This window comes from Anarrhichthys ocellatus, unplaced genomic scaffold (assembly GCF_004355925.1).
Source record: "Anarrhichthys ocellatus isolate YVR2014 unplaced genomic scaffold, GSC_Weel_1.0 scaffold6, whole genome shotgun sequence".
NCBI classification, from domain to species: Eukaryota; Metazoa; Chordata; class Actinopteri; order Perciformes; family Anarhichadidae; genus Anarrhichthys; species Anarrhichthys ocellatus.
The window spans coordinates 14,670,267-14,685,603 of record NW_022280036.1 but is presented as its reverse complement, the minus strand read 5'-3'; the positions used below and the strand labels follow the sequence as shown (position 1 = coordinate 14,685,603).

Genomic DNA, 15,337 nt, shown 5'->3' with positions numbered 1-15,337 from the left:
CCTTCCTGGTAAAAGCTTGCAACTTTGACATCTCTGCATCTCCAGTTTGGAATCCAGGCGTTCCATTCAAATTCCTCCAAGTCAAAGCCAACATAACCCCAGATCAGATCAGGGGTTTGTTTTTATAGATATGGATCTCCACTGCTGCAGAAAACCTTTTACAAATGTTCTCACATGCTGAGTTGAACAAACCAAAACGAACTGATCCACAAGAGATACCTGGCCCCCAACAAGCTCAAATCCTCTGAGGATACAATACATATCAAGAAGAGATCACAGGGCTGTGCTGATTATCTGGCAGCAGAGGGCGCTGTGAGCCAAAGCTATCCAACATATTTGAACCAAGAACTGATTTTCAAGCTTGAATAACTTATTGTGTGTCTGATCTTATGCATGCAATGTATGACGGTTCAGATGAGCAACAAGTGCAACATGTGTGTGCTGAAACCGGCTTCTCCTGCACTATTTCAGGCACACAGCCTTTGTAGTTTCACTCGTATACCGGATCTCCTGTCTTAAGCTCAGACTTAGCGCAGCTGATCCCAGAGACATAAAGGCACCATGCCCCCCCATCTCTAACCAGTCAAAGGGATCAAGATTAGCCATCACTGTCAGCCCCCCAACACACAAACCCTCCAACCCCAATATACATACATGTCCCATGTAGTGGGCACACACACACACACACACACACACGTGTCAATCAAGTGCCTCTTGTGAGGCGGGCATCAACCCTTTGAACTGGGCATGCACGCACACACACACACACACACACACACACACACACACACACACACGTGTCAATCAAGTGCCTCTTGTGAGGCGGGCATCAACCCTTTGAACATAGGATACATGGCACGTAGAGTCCCCCTCTCTTTCCTCTCATCCGCTCTCTGTGTCTCTGTTAATTCTCCACAGCTGAGGGGACACATGGCGCTGATCCCTTGAGAAGGGCCACGGTCAGACCGGGGGCACAGACGTTAAGAGGGGAGGACCGCCTCAGTATCCAGTGTCATTCATTTAGTGTGATACACGTCAGCAATTCAACACATGGACTGCTTCCCTAAAGATGCAGAGTGTTGCTGCTTGCTTCTCTCGATTCTGTCATTTCAAAATGTGTTCATGATAAAATAACCAAATGGGTGGTCTGCAGGTGAAAGTAGGCTACAGTAGCCTACACGGCTGCAACTAATCATTATTTTGGTTATTGTATTATGTAAAGATTTTTTGGTCAATAAAATGTGTTTGTTGCTCACTGCCGGTGGTGGAAGGTAACTAATACTCTACAATTAGCAAACAGCTTTAGTTACTACTTTACAAATTAAGATTTCTGTTCATAAAACACATTAAGAGCTTATAAAATACGACGCTTTGTTATAAATCAAACCATCCAACAGTATGAGGATGTGTTGCATTTCCTTTTAAATATTTTTTAATATATTTATACAAAATTTAAATTATAATAACTTTGTGAAGGTGTCACCGTTGGCTCTGGGTAATTCAGACGGTATTTCTCACTATTATCTGAATTCTTGCTAATCAAACAAAGAAGAAAAGAAAATACTGCTTTTAAAAATGCATCAGTAATAATAACAGTCACAGGGGACATTGCTCTGCATTGTTATTACTTTTTACTTCTTAAACTAAATAAACAATTTAAAAACCCATTGGATAATCAGAAAAATGTTTTGTGTCAAACCTGTAGACCAGGCTGTTTCTCCTTCTTAGCTCATGAAACGTTGACGCATGGATTTCAAAGGACAGTGATGGTATTTCTCTGTGGGCTATATGTGACTCTGTTCATCCAGGGATATGTCCTCTGTTACTCTGTACTAGGTTTCTTTTTATCAATTAGAGGGTTGTTCCTGTGAAGTTTTTTTCTAAGCGGTGCAAGTGGCATCGCTCTGTCTGTCCATTATTGGTTGGAATGCTATGACATTTTATTTAGACAATCATGATCCCAAGAGGATGAATCCCAATGACTTGATTGATGACTTGTTTTGTAACGACACTACAAGGTTGACTTTTTAGTTCTTATTTGAAATATCTCTACAACAAGGCGGATTGCTGTGACATTTGGTACCCAGAGGCTGAATTGTAATAACTTTGTGACTTTTCATTTAGCACCATCACCTGTTGAGAATTTCATTTTATCCAATTCTTATTGGTTATCACCAAATACCGGCAAAACTAAAGACATTCCCATCACCCTCAGCTGTACATAAAGTGCTAATTAGCAAATGTTTGCACCTTTACACTCTAAACTATGGTGAACATGGTAAACATTATACCTGCTGAACACTAACATGCTAGCATTGTCATTGTGCACATGTTAACATTTAGCTCAAGCACATCCTCACAGAACCACTAGCATGCTAGACTCTCTTGTTTTTGTTCAAACCAAGGGACTGGGGATAGCGTATTGCATATTGCACCAACTATAAAGCCCTCTAACACAAATATAAGGGTTTGGGGGTTATATAATGTTCAAATATTTCATAGTGTAGGCCGATGCTCTATTATTTTGTTCCACTCGTATGTATGCGTACACCTGCATTCCAGCCATACCTCTGTACGAAGGAGGCTGTATCGCAGCACTGGCACTCCCTCTCTCGGCTTCCTCCTCCTCACTGCAGGAAGTAATTGAACTTGAACAAACATGCGCACGCACGCACGCACAATCCAAACTAATCACAAAGACCATTACTTTGAGTCAGGAGTGTTGTGCAGCAGTTCAGCTTTAGCCTCTAGAGCGCAACACTATCACATCAGTCAGGTCGCCTCTTAATAAAGAAGCTGGCTCTTGTGGAGGTCTCACTGCCAGCAGTTGTTACTGTCACTCATTATCATCACAGCCTTCCCCTGTGCACACTCACACACACACACACACACACACACGCATTAACACACACACTCACAGGCAAGTTGGAGCTTGTGCAAACACCCACACATGACCCCAGTATGCATGCACACACACTCGCCCACTTCCAGAGAGACACACACACAAAAGCACACATGAGCCAAGGAGCATGGGCAGCAGGGTCACCCTAGCGCCATGCTTCATAAAGGGCGCCGTTACAATAGGTTTACTGTTACTCTGACGACTGCCGGGATACAATAGGACTGAATGTGCTGGCCTGATGCTCCTCCATTTCTCTCCATTTTTCACTTGATGACAAGGAAGACAGACTGAGGCGAGACAGCATGATATCAGAGGACACCCCTGAAGGTGAGTTGGCTTATTGCAGGGTTGATGTGTACCTCAGTTTCTATGCAAAGTAAATGTGTAGTGCAGAGAGAGAGGTATGTGGGAGAGTAATTTATGGATTGCTGAATTTCTGATGACATTGATACTCTTTAAAAATCATGTCATGGCGTGCTTCAAACGCCACTGTCAGATTTCCTTCACTTCCCTGAAACCTAACTGAAAGGCAACAGGTTTCAAATTTAGATTAAAGTCAGGTTGGAATGTGAGTAACAGTATGGTGTAACTGTGACACCTTATTACACCCAAAGCACTCATAACCCAGGTTACACAAAATGCTTTTTGATTGCATCAGGCTGAGATATTTCTTGAGAAATTCAGAAATGACAAGCAAGGAGAAGGAGAGGAGAGGAGAGGAGAGAAGAGGAGAAGGAGATGAGAGGAGAGGAAAGGAGAGGAGAGGAGAGGAAAGGAGAGGAGAGCAAAGAGAGGAATTAAGATTGTTATCGAAGAGATAAACATAAAATGACAATTTCACAGACGGACACTTCAAGAAGGCTACTGGTTAAGGTGGATCAAAATACAGGGAGCTGCGGAGAGAGGGGTGTCTCTGAAGGAAGAAAGGAGGAGAAGAGAGGGGTGAGGGGGATTAGTATAAGAGGCGTGGAGGTGGGGTTTGGTTTGGGGTGACAGATGGGACTCACCCAGATCCAGAAGGGTGTGGTGCTGAATTGTGAGATTCCTCTGAGTTGGGACAAGCAGCGATATTTGCACTGCAGCTGTCAATGATTCAACACCTACGTAGCTCCCTCCTCCTCACCCCCTCGTATTATACACACAACACATGCACACACTCATGCTCATATTTCATATCCTGTGATAGGCCTGCATGCTTGGTTTTGTCTTGAGTCGAGCGTCAAGCCGAAAACATTCTTGGGAGACAATAACAATGATTCACGTTCTTGTGTTGTTAACGATTAACATATCTTCTGTTAGGGTGTGTGGGTTATCGGTGTATACAGGCTTTTATTTGCTGATGGCGAGGCCTGTCTGTACTTTATTATTCATCTTCGGCCAGAGTTCAATGATTAGGCGATTTTATTAGAGTGAAGCTTAAATCAAGCCATATGACATCTGTCTGTCTGTCTGTCTGTCTGCCTGTCTGTCTATCTATCTATCTATGTTACGTTCAAACTACTTAAGTACTCCAAAATGCAGAAGTATTAAAAGCTAAATGTACTTCAAGTATCAAACGCAGAATACTTATTCTGCAGAAAAAAATGCCATAAATATATTGTCACACGAGGCACCTCCAAAAGGTCACAAGATCTTCTTTTTTTTGGAAAATATTAAACGATTTGACCTCTTTGGGAATCAAGCCGTTATTTAAATCAAGAATGAATTTAAAAAATTAAAGTTTAGAGGGTAAATGCTTATTCACTTGAACTACTAACGCCTCACGCACATCTGAAAGGTGACAAGGAGCTTGTTTATAAGAGGGTCATAGGCCAAAAAAGAAAAACACACTGGTTTTAATTACAGTAATATGAATGTAAAACAGATCTGGAAAGTTACAATAACTGTTAAACTAAATGTAGGCCTAATGGAGTAAACACTATAACATTTATCACAGATTCTTTTTCATAATAGTTTTGCTCTACCATTCGTTCTCGTGTTGAACTTTTGTTAAATGTTCCTCCTTGTATTTTGTCTCGTATTCTGATAAAATGCTGTGGGAACCAACGTGATTCGTTATCAGCCTATTAAGGGTTGAAAACAAACCAGTTACCGGCCAGCATGTCAGTCATATGGTCTCTGATCTCTCCTCGCGCCCGCCTCGCGCCCGCCTCGCTCTCTCACCTGGACGGAAGTGCACATAAAAGGCATCGCAGGTAAAGGCAGCCTCCTCCTCTATCCAGGTAGTGCGGGACGGCGGCGCTCCGCTCTGTAGTCTGCTTTCTGCTGAGGAGAGGCGGCATGACGCTTGATATGTTGCACTCCTGTGACTATGAGACAACTTGAAGTATTCTTCTGTTTCCTGATAAACCAGTAACCTCGCGGACTAATGGGGCTGATACTGCTGAGCCTGATTCTTCGGTACTGGATCACCACCGTGGAGGGTAAGCACAGAAAACCAAGGGCTACACGTTTATAATGCGCAAACAAAGAGTAACAGTTACTCAAGAGCAAGACCATAAATGCTGTGTTGGAATTTATGACTGGTGTTTTATTGTGAAAGGCCTCTTTTTCATGCATATTTTATTATTTTTAACTGCACTTTATTACAGTATTATTAGATGGATATGTTAGACATAGGTATGCTAATCAATGCATTATATCTTAAATTTAACTTTTTTAAAATGTGATCATGTTCAATAACTTACACACTTTTGAAAAGGCCTCTGGTCTGCGTTGACAAGCTCACTCTGACTGCACTGTGTTGTGTATGTGTGCTGCAGGATCATGTTCAGCTGGCAGCACTGTGACCTGTGATGATTGCCTACAGCTCAGTTTTCACTGTGCCTGGTGCACACAGGAGGTAAGCAGCCAGGGGTGCATGTATGACGACGCAACATATCAGCAGAAGGTCATAATGCTTTATTTTGTAAATGCATGGTGTCTGGGCACAGGTGAGCAGAAAGACATTGCTTGTTTGGATTTTGAACCTGATAATAAAACTAATATTAAGTCAATATCAATATCAATATCAGTCCTCCATCTACAAACGGCTCGACGTGTGACTCTTTCCTTCACCTCCCAGAATTTCACAGACTGGTTTTCAGTCAGTGAAAGATGTGACACGCTGGATATCTTACTAGAAAAGGGATGTGCCCGGGACCAGCTGGAGTTCCCTGTTTCCGAAGGCCAAATCCTGCAGGATCGCCCACTCGGGAAGAAGATGGGCAACGTCAACAGCACTCAGATCTCCCCACAGAAAATGGCACTCAAGCTGCGACCTGGTAAGCTTTTTTTGATTCGATGATGTGGCTTGATGAAGTGCTTCCTCGTTTTCAGACGAGAAAATGAGGTGTTGGTTTTTATTGTTGCACAGGCAGTCAGGTGACTTTCCAGGTCAAAATTCAACACACGGAGGACTATCCTGTGGACATCTACTACCTGATGGACCTGTCGGGATCCATGATCGACGATCTGGCGATGATCAAAGACTTGGGGTCGTCTTTGTCTAAAGAGATGGCCGAGCTCACCAGTAAATTTAGAATGGGCTTTGGCTCCTTTGTGGAGAAACCCGTCCTGCCCTACATCAAAATCACAAAGGAAGAGCTGGCCAACCCCTGCAAGTATACAATAGTTATTAAAATATGACCTTCAGCAACATCCTCTTTTCTCATGTTCGAAATGTCATTTGGTATCTGATGGAAGCGTATGTTTTGTCTTCTGCCGTGCTGCAGCAGCGTGGCCGCAACCTGCCTGCCAACGTTCGGCTACAAACACGTCTTGTCTCTGACGAGCAGCACCGACAAGTTCAACGAGATAATCGCAAAGCAGCGTGTATCTGCAAATATTGATCTGCCAGAGTGCGGCTTTGACGCCGTCATGCAGGCGGCTGTTTGTGGGGTAAGGTTTTGATTTTTAAATGAATATCTGAAAGATATGAACCAGGTAGTCAGTTTGTCTTTCTCTCTTGTAAACGACTTTGTTTGATTGGTCAGTTGGTGATGTGAAAAGGAGGATGAGCAGCGCAATATGTCTTCTGATAGGACAAGATAGGCTGGAGGAAGGATTCGATGCGGTTGCTGGTGTTTGTCAGTGACGCTGACTCGCACTTTGGGATGGACAGTAAGATGGCCGGCATCGTGATTCCCAACGATGGACAGTGTCACCTGGATGGCAACAACGAATACTCCATGTCCACAGTGCAGGTAAGTCCACAGCGGCACAGAAGACTTTATATGTTTTAATCTTTTGCATTATGTCGTAATTTCATTTAAAGCCACCTCAGTTTCATGAGTCATTTTAAGGTCATCTGTGATGCATCGTCACATTGATTTTTGACATTTCCTCATTAACCCTCCAGGAGTATCCAACTCTTGGTCAGCTGATTGATAAGGTGGTGGAGAACAACATCTTGCTGATATTTGCTGTGACCGAAGGACAAAAAGACAACTATAAGGTAACACTTTCTTTTCATGGATGTGTTCATTTCCAGGTCCCAAATTAGAGAACTGAAAAAGACAAATGTGTGTGTGAGCATGTTTACCGAGGGCAGCATATGTATTCATGGAGCTGCATTCTCATTCAACCTGTTCGAACTAGCCCTCTGTTCTTCCCCCGGCTCTTTTCTGTGCTTTGCTTTCGAAACCACGAGCCAAAGTCTGCCCACATTGCTCACAGTGACACACTTTAATGCGTATCTGTTTTTTTTCTTACAGAACTATGCAAATCTCATACCTGGTGCCACAGTTGGAGTCCTGGCGGCAGATTCGCGGAACATCCTTGAACTGATTGTAACGGCATACAAAGTAAATAAACAGACTTGTTGATGTGGATGGGCGGGTAGGCTGTGTGTGTGTGTATGTGTGTGTGTGCAGGCACTGGATAGACAAAAAACAAATGCCATATTAAAAGCAGTCGAACTGGAATTTAATGAAAATCCAGTCATTTGACATGTAAATGTTTCAAGCAAGACCCACACATGAACGAGCATAAAGCATTCACGATGTAACCTTCTGTACATCTTTTCATTTTTTTTCACCTCCAGTCGGTATCTCTGTCTTCACAAGTCATTCTCATTCTCTTGCTTTTCCTCTTTCATTCTTTTACGTTTTTCCTTCCCCTCTGCCACCCGGTGCTTTGCATCAGCATGTTCGACCGCAAGTCTCTGCTTGTCCCAGCTGTTTGATCTCCACGTCCCTTCTGACTTGCTCTTTCTTCCCCACTGTCTCTCTATCTTTCTCTCTCTGACTACTTCTTGCACTCTCTTTCCGTGAAAACCCCCCTTGACGGCTGTGACTCTGGTGTCACGTCCTCTAATTAATTCATCAGTTCTGTCGTTTATACCCGCCTTTGGTCTCTGAAGAGGGCAGTCCTTTTACATCGCACTGATTGAAAATAGAAAACAGAGGGATATTTAGTGAGAGAAGACACATGATTTGTATTTACACTTGCCTGCATTTTGGATTAATGTTTGCAGCTCAGTGGATAGATATGTTAGCCCCCTACCCGCTTTAAATACCCTGCAACATATTTACTGAATAATAGTCTTATGAATCTGTTTTACTTCACTTTAATTCATCCTCAATTGGGTGTATCCCAAAAACGTCCCCGTTTTTTCTCCTCCTTAGCAACACTGAGGCCAAAGTACAATTAAAGGCCTACAGGAAACACACAATTTACCTGTTAGCACCCAGACAGTCCGTCACAGAGTTCATTAGTCAGTCAAACACAGTCTTTCCTCCGGCTGAGGTTAGCTCTCACCCTTTCCTCAGGTGCTTTTGTGTAGCGGCCCAGCACACCTGGGAGGGTGACTCACCCAAAAAAGCGAGTGCTGGATAGGTGGTTTCAAATTGTTTCAGCATGCTACAGGTCAGCGCAGGGTGAAAGTGTAATTCCACTCAAAGCCCACTTCATGATAATAGAAGTCACTATATTGATTTTGCTGGTGATTTTTGCTATTTTGGGGAAGGGCAACTTTCTGTTCAGTGTGAGACCAGCGCTGCCGATTGTGTTTCCATTCAAAGGCGCTGAAATATATTTGTGCTGTTCTTTAGGAGCTGCGTTCAGAGATCGAACTGGAGGTCCTTGGAGACACAGAGGAGCTCCATATGTCTTTTACAGCCATTTGCCCAAATGGGACTGTCCTCCCTGATCAAAAACACTGCTCCAACATCAAACCTGGAGAGACGGTCAGTTGTTTTTGCTCTAATCTGCTCTTTCTCTGTATTTGTTTAGCACCTTTCATACATGCTTATGCAGTTTAAAGTGCTTCACAGGTAACTGACAAGCTGTTAAGAGTGTTAAGAAACGTGGAAAGATAGGAACGGTAAAATACTTTGACACACCCTGAAAATAGCATATAGGATGATATGAAATGTAAATAACAAATGATGAAAGTGATATTGAATAAATAAAAATGCTAAAGTAAATTAAACTACCAATAAAAGATGTAAATCACATGATAATTGTAAAGCAGTCTAACCAAATGCCAGGCTTAAAAGAGATATAATATCTAAGCACTTCCGCTCAGATCCGTTTTGGAGCATAAAATTGAAATTTACATTATTTGTATTTTTCTCTGATATATTATTAAAAATGATTCATCGATTAATCCAGAAAATGGTTGACAGATTAATCAATAATGAAAATCATAGGTAGTTGCATCCCGCATTTCATCTTTGAATTAACTGGGCGATTTTGGTCAATTTAAATGATATACAGATTTTTTTTCTTCTTTTATTTCTCTTATTGGCAAGAAAACCAACAATGTGTTCATCTCAGTGTCTGACTTGCAGCCTGCTTCACATACAAAGTTGTCTTTTCCAGATAGGCTAAATCATTTTCTAAAACAGCTGGGCAATGTAGTTTTTTATTGAAAATACACTCAAAGAGGAATAAATGATGCGTTTGTTGGGGAATATTTTCAGAGGTGGATAAATAAATACACATTTTGTGAGTATTTCTGGCAAGGATGGTGTATGTGGGATTGATTAAAAAATGTACTACAGTGCCCATGTCCTTCATAATGAAGGGACATGTCACCCAGGGTAACAGTGTGGCTCATTGATTTTGGACAGTGGAGCCCAAGAGAGGAATGAGCTGTATATTTGGTTACACAGGCAAAACTTCTTACGATCAATTCATTGTTGGCTTCGCTCTTTTCATAGACGTCCTCTTTGCTCCTCAGGTAGTGTTCAACGTGTCCGTGGAGCTCCCGGGGTGCGTGTCGGGACCTCGGCACTTCTCCCTGAAACCGGTGGGTTTACAGGACAGTCTGGAGGTGGAACTGGCGTCTCTTTGCTCGTGTGACTGCCGGCGGCCTCCCGAAGCCAACAGCAGCCGGTGCGCCCAGGGCCAAGGGGCCTTCCGGTGCGGCGTGTGTGTGTGCAACGAGGAGAGCGCTTCGTTGAGCAACTGCCTCGCCAACAACGAGTCGGAGATTTGCAGCGGTCAGGGGCAGTGCCACTGCGGACAGTGCGCATGTCACCCATCCAGTTTTGGACGCATCTACGGACCTTTCTGCGAGTGCGACAATTACTCCTGCGTTCGCTTCCGCGGGGAGCTCTGCGGAGGTGAGCGATTGCGCGCGATGAATTACGCGTGACGAATTACGCGCGCGTTCTTATGGTGTCGAGACTGTTGCTTCACTGAATATTTTGTGTGCGTGTGTTTGTGTGTGTTTTGTAGGCCACGGGGTGTGCGACTGCGGGGAGTGTCACTGCGAAAGCGGCTGGACGGGGGAGTATTGTAACTGCAGCACCGGCGCCGAGGCCTGCACGTCGGAGGATGGCGCTCTCTGCAGCGGCCGCGGGAGATGCGAGTGCGGCCACTGCGTCTGCTCCGTACCCGGAGCGTCTGGGGACAGGTGTGAGAAGTGCCCGACGTGCGGAAACGCCTGCAGCGCTGCAAAGTGAGAACACGTCGATGCCATCAGATTGTTGTTTCTTTACCTGAAAGATGTGAGGCGTTGTCTCCTTGCCACATGATCCATCTGTTTTCTGTGGAGTACAGGGCTATCAGGTTCTGGTCCCCTTGTTCACATGTGTCTACACCTTCCATGTGACATCAAAAGACCCCCCCACACACACACACACACAACACAGCACTAAGAGATTTCCTTGCTCCATTATAAAGCAGCTGTCAGGGCTAGTGCCATTTGATACCACTGTTACATGGGAAAAGGGTGATAGAGAGCGAGTGAAGCCTTGGGAAAACTGTGATAAGTGACCAACACTGGGATTTCTTTGTACATATCGTGTCAGTGATTGAGGCCTCAGTAAACTATCTGTATTATCTCGATAGGGAAAACTTGACCTTTTGTTTTTCCCCTCTTGTTTTGACACCAGGACCTGTGTAGAGTGCCATCTGCAGGATAAGGACGATGCTGAGTTGTGTGATCAAAAGTGCAGTGTCCCTAAGATTTCCATCAACATGACAGCAGGTAAAGGACTCCACAACGCACCTGTTCTGCATCTGAGATCCACCAACCGCTTCCTTAGATATGATTGAGTATTCTACAGTTGCTGCTACGTTTCTGCACATATCTCATTACTTATGTGAGGGCAGTATGGTTCAAATCATTATTGAGACTTTAATATTGACATTTTTCTAACATTGATATGCTGTTTATATCACAATGTGTTAATGTGTGTGAAATCAAACAGTTTGACTGTCATGCATCACACAAGAACAAAAGCTTTGCATCCGTCAAAAGTTGTCGAACTTTAATCACCCATTTTGAAAACAGAAATCACATGATAAGGTCAAATTATCATGATATGTTTGATGACATTTGATAAACAGCGATATTGAATTATCTCCCAGCTCTTGTGGAATATATGTCAAAATTGTCAGTTTAAGGATTTCTATAGAAGGTTATCTATCGTATCTGCTTATCTATCTCTCCAAAGCATGCCGTATGTTTTTTTAGATTGACTTGACACCTCACCAAGCAGGTCGTGTCAGAACAATGTGAAAATTGACCGGCTGTGATATTTGAAACTTGCTTCAGAAAGTCCATGTATCACAGGGAATATTGTGTTCCCTTCATGTAACATTAACATCTAATGCCGTTTTGGGTGTTGGCTGTATTGTTATTATGCTCTTGCGTTGGTGCCTTCAAGAGCTAGTGAGGATTTGAAACTAAAGCAGCAACAAGGGACCGTTGTTTGCTTATTGCTTGTCGTCCAGGTTTGTTGATAACATACAGTATCTGGGAATTGCTTCGCTCTTTTGGCAGCCAAACTCGTTTGTCAGGAAGGGTTTTCTAAACAGTCCTTGACGATGATAAAGCACTGACAGCAAACAAGGTCACAAAATCCTCTCTCTGAAGGATTTCTAGCAGGTTTCAAGTCTGTGCTAGTTGATACATTCATGTCACAGTCGCATGAAACGAAATCAGTGGATGCCTGGAAGAAAATTAATTATATGATTTGAAAGAAATATGAAATAAAGACGAAATTGGAAGCCTTGTTCTTTTTTAATTAAAGAACAACATCCTGTACAGGATGTGCACCAACATTAGCGCTGTATAAATGTATCATCAGCCCTTTTAGCCCGATCACTTAGCTGTGCTGTAAATGCTTGTTTGTTGCTGGACTTTGTGTTTTTGATAGTGCTATCAACATAGGGCCATGCTAAGTTTCCCCATGGGTCAGAGATTTGGAGGAATGCTGACCTGCATCGACTCGGGTGTCTCTCTGAAGCCTGTATCCCCCCCCACCACCACCTAACACAACACCATCCATGTCCATTCAGGCAGCGCCGGACAATGGGGAACATATTATTTACCTTGTCGTACAGGCAGAGCTATTGTAGAGCATGTGAATGGCCAAAGGACCCCGTCTTCCTTTATAGAAGACATTATTTTAAACCCGCCATACTTGTGCAAGCTGAGAGGTATATCTGATTATCACAGAGGATTTTCAGGCTTCAGATGTGAAATACAATGGTGCGGTCCACGCACACCAGATTGTAGTCTTTGATATGGAAATCACGCTGACAGCACAACAGAGGCGAGTGTATCCTTTTACGTTCTCGGCACAATGTCGAATGGGAAGATGATATACGATGGATTCATGCCTTCCTTATGGATATGTATGTTCACGTTTCCTCTCAGATTATGACAAGAGCGCTTCTATGCAATGCACGCTGATGATGGAGAACGAGTGCTGGATCTCGTTTGGTGTGGTAGGAGGTGAGACGGGGACCACTGCCTACGATCTCCAGATGCACGGTAAGCTTTACATCAATGTAGGAAACAGATGACACAAAACAAACTGGGGAGTCCCGGTGTAAGGCTTGTGTCGTCCTCTCTGTCCCGTACCAGGTTGCCCCGAACCTCCCAACATCCCCATGATTATTCTGGGCGTCTCCCTTTCCATCGTGTGCATCGGCCTGATCCTGCTGGCTGTGTGGAAGGTGCTGGTGTCGGTCCACGACCGCAAAGAGGTGGCCAAGTTTGAGGCTGAGAGGTCAAATGCAAAATGGCAGACGGTAAGATATGTCTGGTGATAGTCTTTATATTTTTCATATTGTCAACAAATCCCATGAAAACGCAGAAACCGACTGAATTGATCCTGCTAACAAGTATAGTCTGTGTGATAAGCCAAAGTGGGATGTAGCTTATTCTTCTTTGCCATAAAAATGATTATCAATTTTATTATCAAACAGAGACAAATATGCCCCACCAACACCCATCTACTCTAAATATATGAATGTATTTCTTTCCCTCATTTTATTATTATTTGTCTTACTTTGATTTTGGGGGATAGTCATGCATGTTTGGGAACTACAGTTCCCATAATGCTTTGAGAGCTTTAAATGGGAAGTATCACGTTGCCATGTAGGCATTTAGTACGCTGTTGGCTACAAATTTTCTTTTTTATCTTTAGCTTATAATTGTTTACATTTTGTCAAATAAGCACCGTTAAAAGTATGCCGAATTAACTATTAGCAGTCCCTGTTTGCTATATACCCATGGGAGTAGAGACAAATATCACTGGATTACTTTAATTCTGAATACAACTTAAAAACATGAGGATTCTCAGGCAAGTTCTGGAATTGTAAGGAGTGTTGTTTTTCTATGATTTATAAGCAAGAATAAGACGTTTAACCCCAATTACACTGGAGATAATGATATCCACGAGAGTGCAAATCACACCAAATCTAAAGTCTTGAGAGTTCAGATTTATGATTCTTAGAAGAAGTAAGAATTTTGACTCATAATTGCAAAAATCAGACACAAAGGGTTTTAAAGTTAACCCCTAAACTTGATTGCCTTTCACCTCATCCACAGAAAAAAGTAGTCCCCAACAAAAACACTGTTTATTTGAGTAACATTTGCTAAAAACTGGGATGCCCAGCAAGAAATGATTGAGCCTTTTAAAGATGTACCTTTTCACTGGGAACAAATGGGTTTGGGACTACAAGCCGTAGACAGGCTGGTATTTAGGGGAGGACTAACACATTGTTGTTTTTGGTCATTGACAATACAAAATATAGAATATCCCAGCCTTCATCTTTTGGTGACAACATTGTAATGATCTGTTGTTTGATCTTTTTAATTGAAAGTGATTCCGAATGTTAATTTGTGTTTTTTCTTTGTCTCTCTTCAGGGGACCAACCCTCTATTCAAAAGCTCCACGTCTACATTCAAAAATGTAACTTATAAGAACACAGAGAGAGAAAAGATCATTACACTGGATCACTTCTGATGATAACTACTGGAGGCAAACCAACATCTGAATGCACTTAAAAGTGTGTGTGTCTGTGTGTGTGTGTGTGTGTGTGTGTGCGTGAGACAGAGAGAGAAAAATGAATTTGTTTTGTCCAAATCTCTGTGTTGATTCAGAGATTTATAGTTATAACACAGTAGACAACACTGTGAACAGACAAACGCTACATGATGAATTCGCTGCTGTAAAAGTGCACTGTTGATGTACTGCTAAACACTGCACTTCCCTGATGCATGATCCTACAAACTTAAAAGTTTGTGTACTGTAACATGCAGCTTGGAAAGGACTCTACACTACGAGTGGTCTACTACTGAAAAGAATCTTTGTATATTCTAATGAATGTAAATATACAGGTGGATTATTATGATTTTTTTTAAATATTGTGTTTTGTTTTTTTATCGTGAAGAGAGGCTGAGCCTTCGATGTAAGTAATCGAGTTTTTTTAGTGGCATGGCACATAAATAAAGTTGAATTTTGACTTATTGTGAAATTATACTTTTACAACATGCAGACAGACCGAGATTTTGCACCAAGAAAACCAATTCAAAGTGTATTTTGTTTACAGTGGGGCGGTTTTGTTGTTGTTTTGGGTCATTTGATTATTTTCAAATTTGCACCACTATATTAGCTGGGTCCTGCATTATTACACACTCTTGTGGCTCTGTATTTTAGAAGGGATCTGTGTGGCCTATGCTGTGCTCTCATTGTGCATTTTCCTAAA

At 42.6% G+C, this 15,337-nt stretch overlaps 1 protein-coding gene across 2 annotated transcripts; it reads left to right on the top strand.

The window, feature by feature from the left end:
- The first annotated feature begins 3,010 nt into the window (after window positions 1–3,010).
- Window positions 3,011–15,094, top strand: itgb6 (integrin, beta 6). 2 transcript variants are annotated; one of them, XM_031846246.1, is made up of 16 exons: window positions 3,011–3,229; window positions 5,256–5,325; window positions 5,665–5,744; window positions 5,967–6,165; window positions 6,258–6,504; window positions 6,616–6,781; window positions 6,925–7,086; window positions 7,242–7,337; window positions 7,597–7,686; window positions 8,935–9,069; window positions 10,068–10,452; window positions 10,568–10,790; window positions 11,227–11,321; window positions 12,999–13,115; window positions 13,209–13,375; window positions 14,497–14,595. In XM_031846246.1, exons 2-16 carry the CDS (start codon window positions 5,271–5,273, stop codon window positions 14,593–14,595), a joined length of 2,316 nt encoding a protein of 771 aa, XP_031702106.1. In that variant the 5' UTR covers window positions 3,011–3,229; window positions 5,256–5,270. The 2 variants fall into 2 exon arrangements, with proteins under 2 accessions (XP_031702106.1, XP_031702107.1); XM_031846247.1 differs by lacking the exon at window positions 3,011–3,229 and having other exon boundaries at window positions 5,149–5,325; window positions 14,497–15,094.
- Window positions 15,095–15,337: the final 243 nt, after the last annotated feature.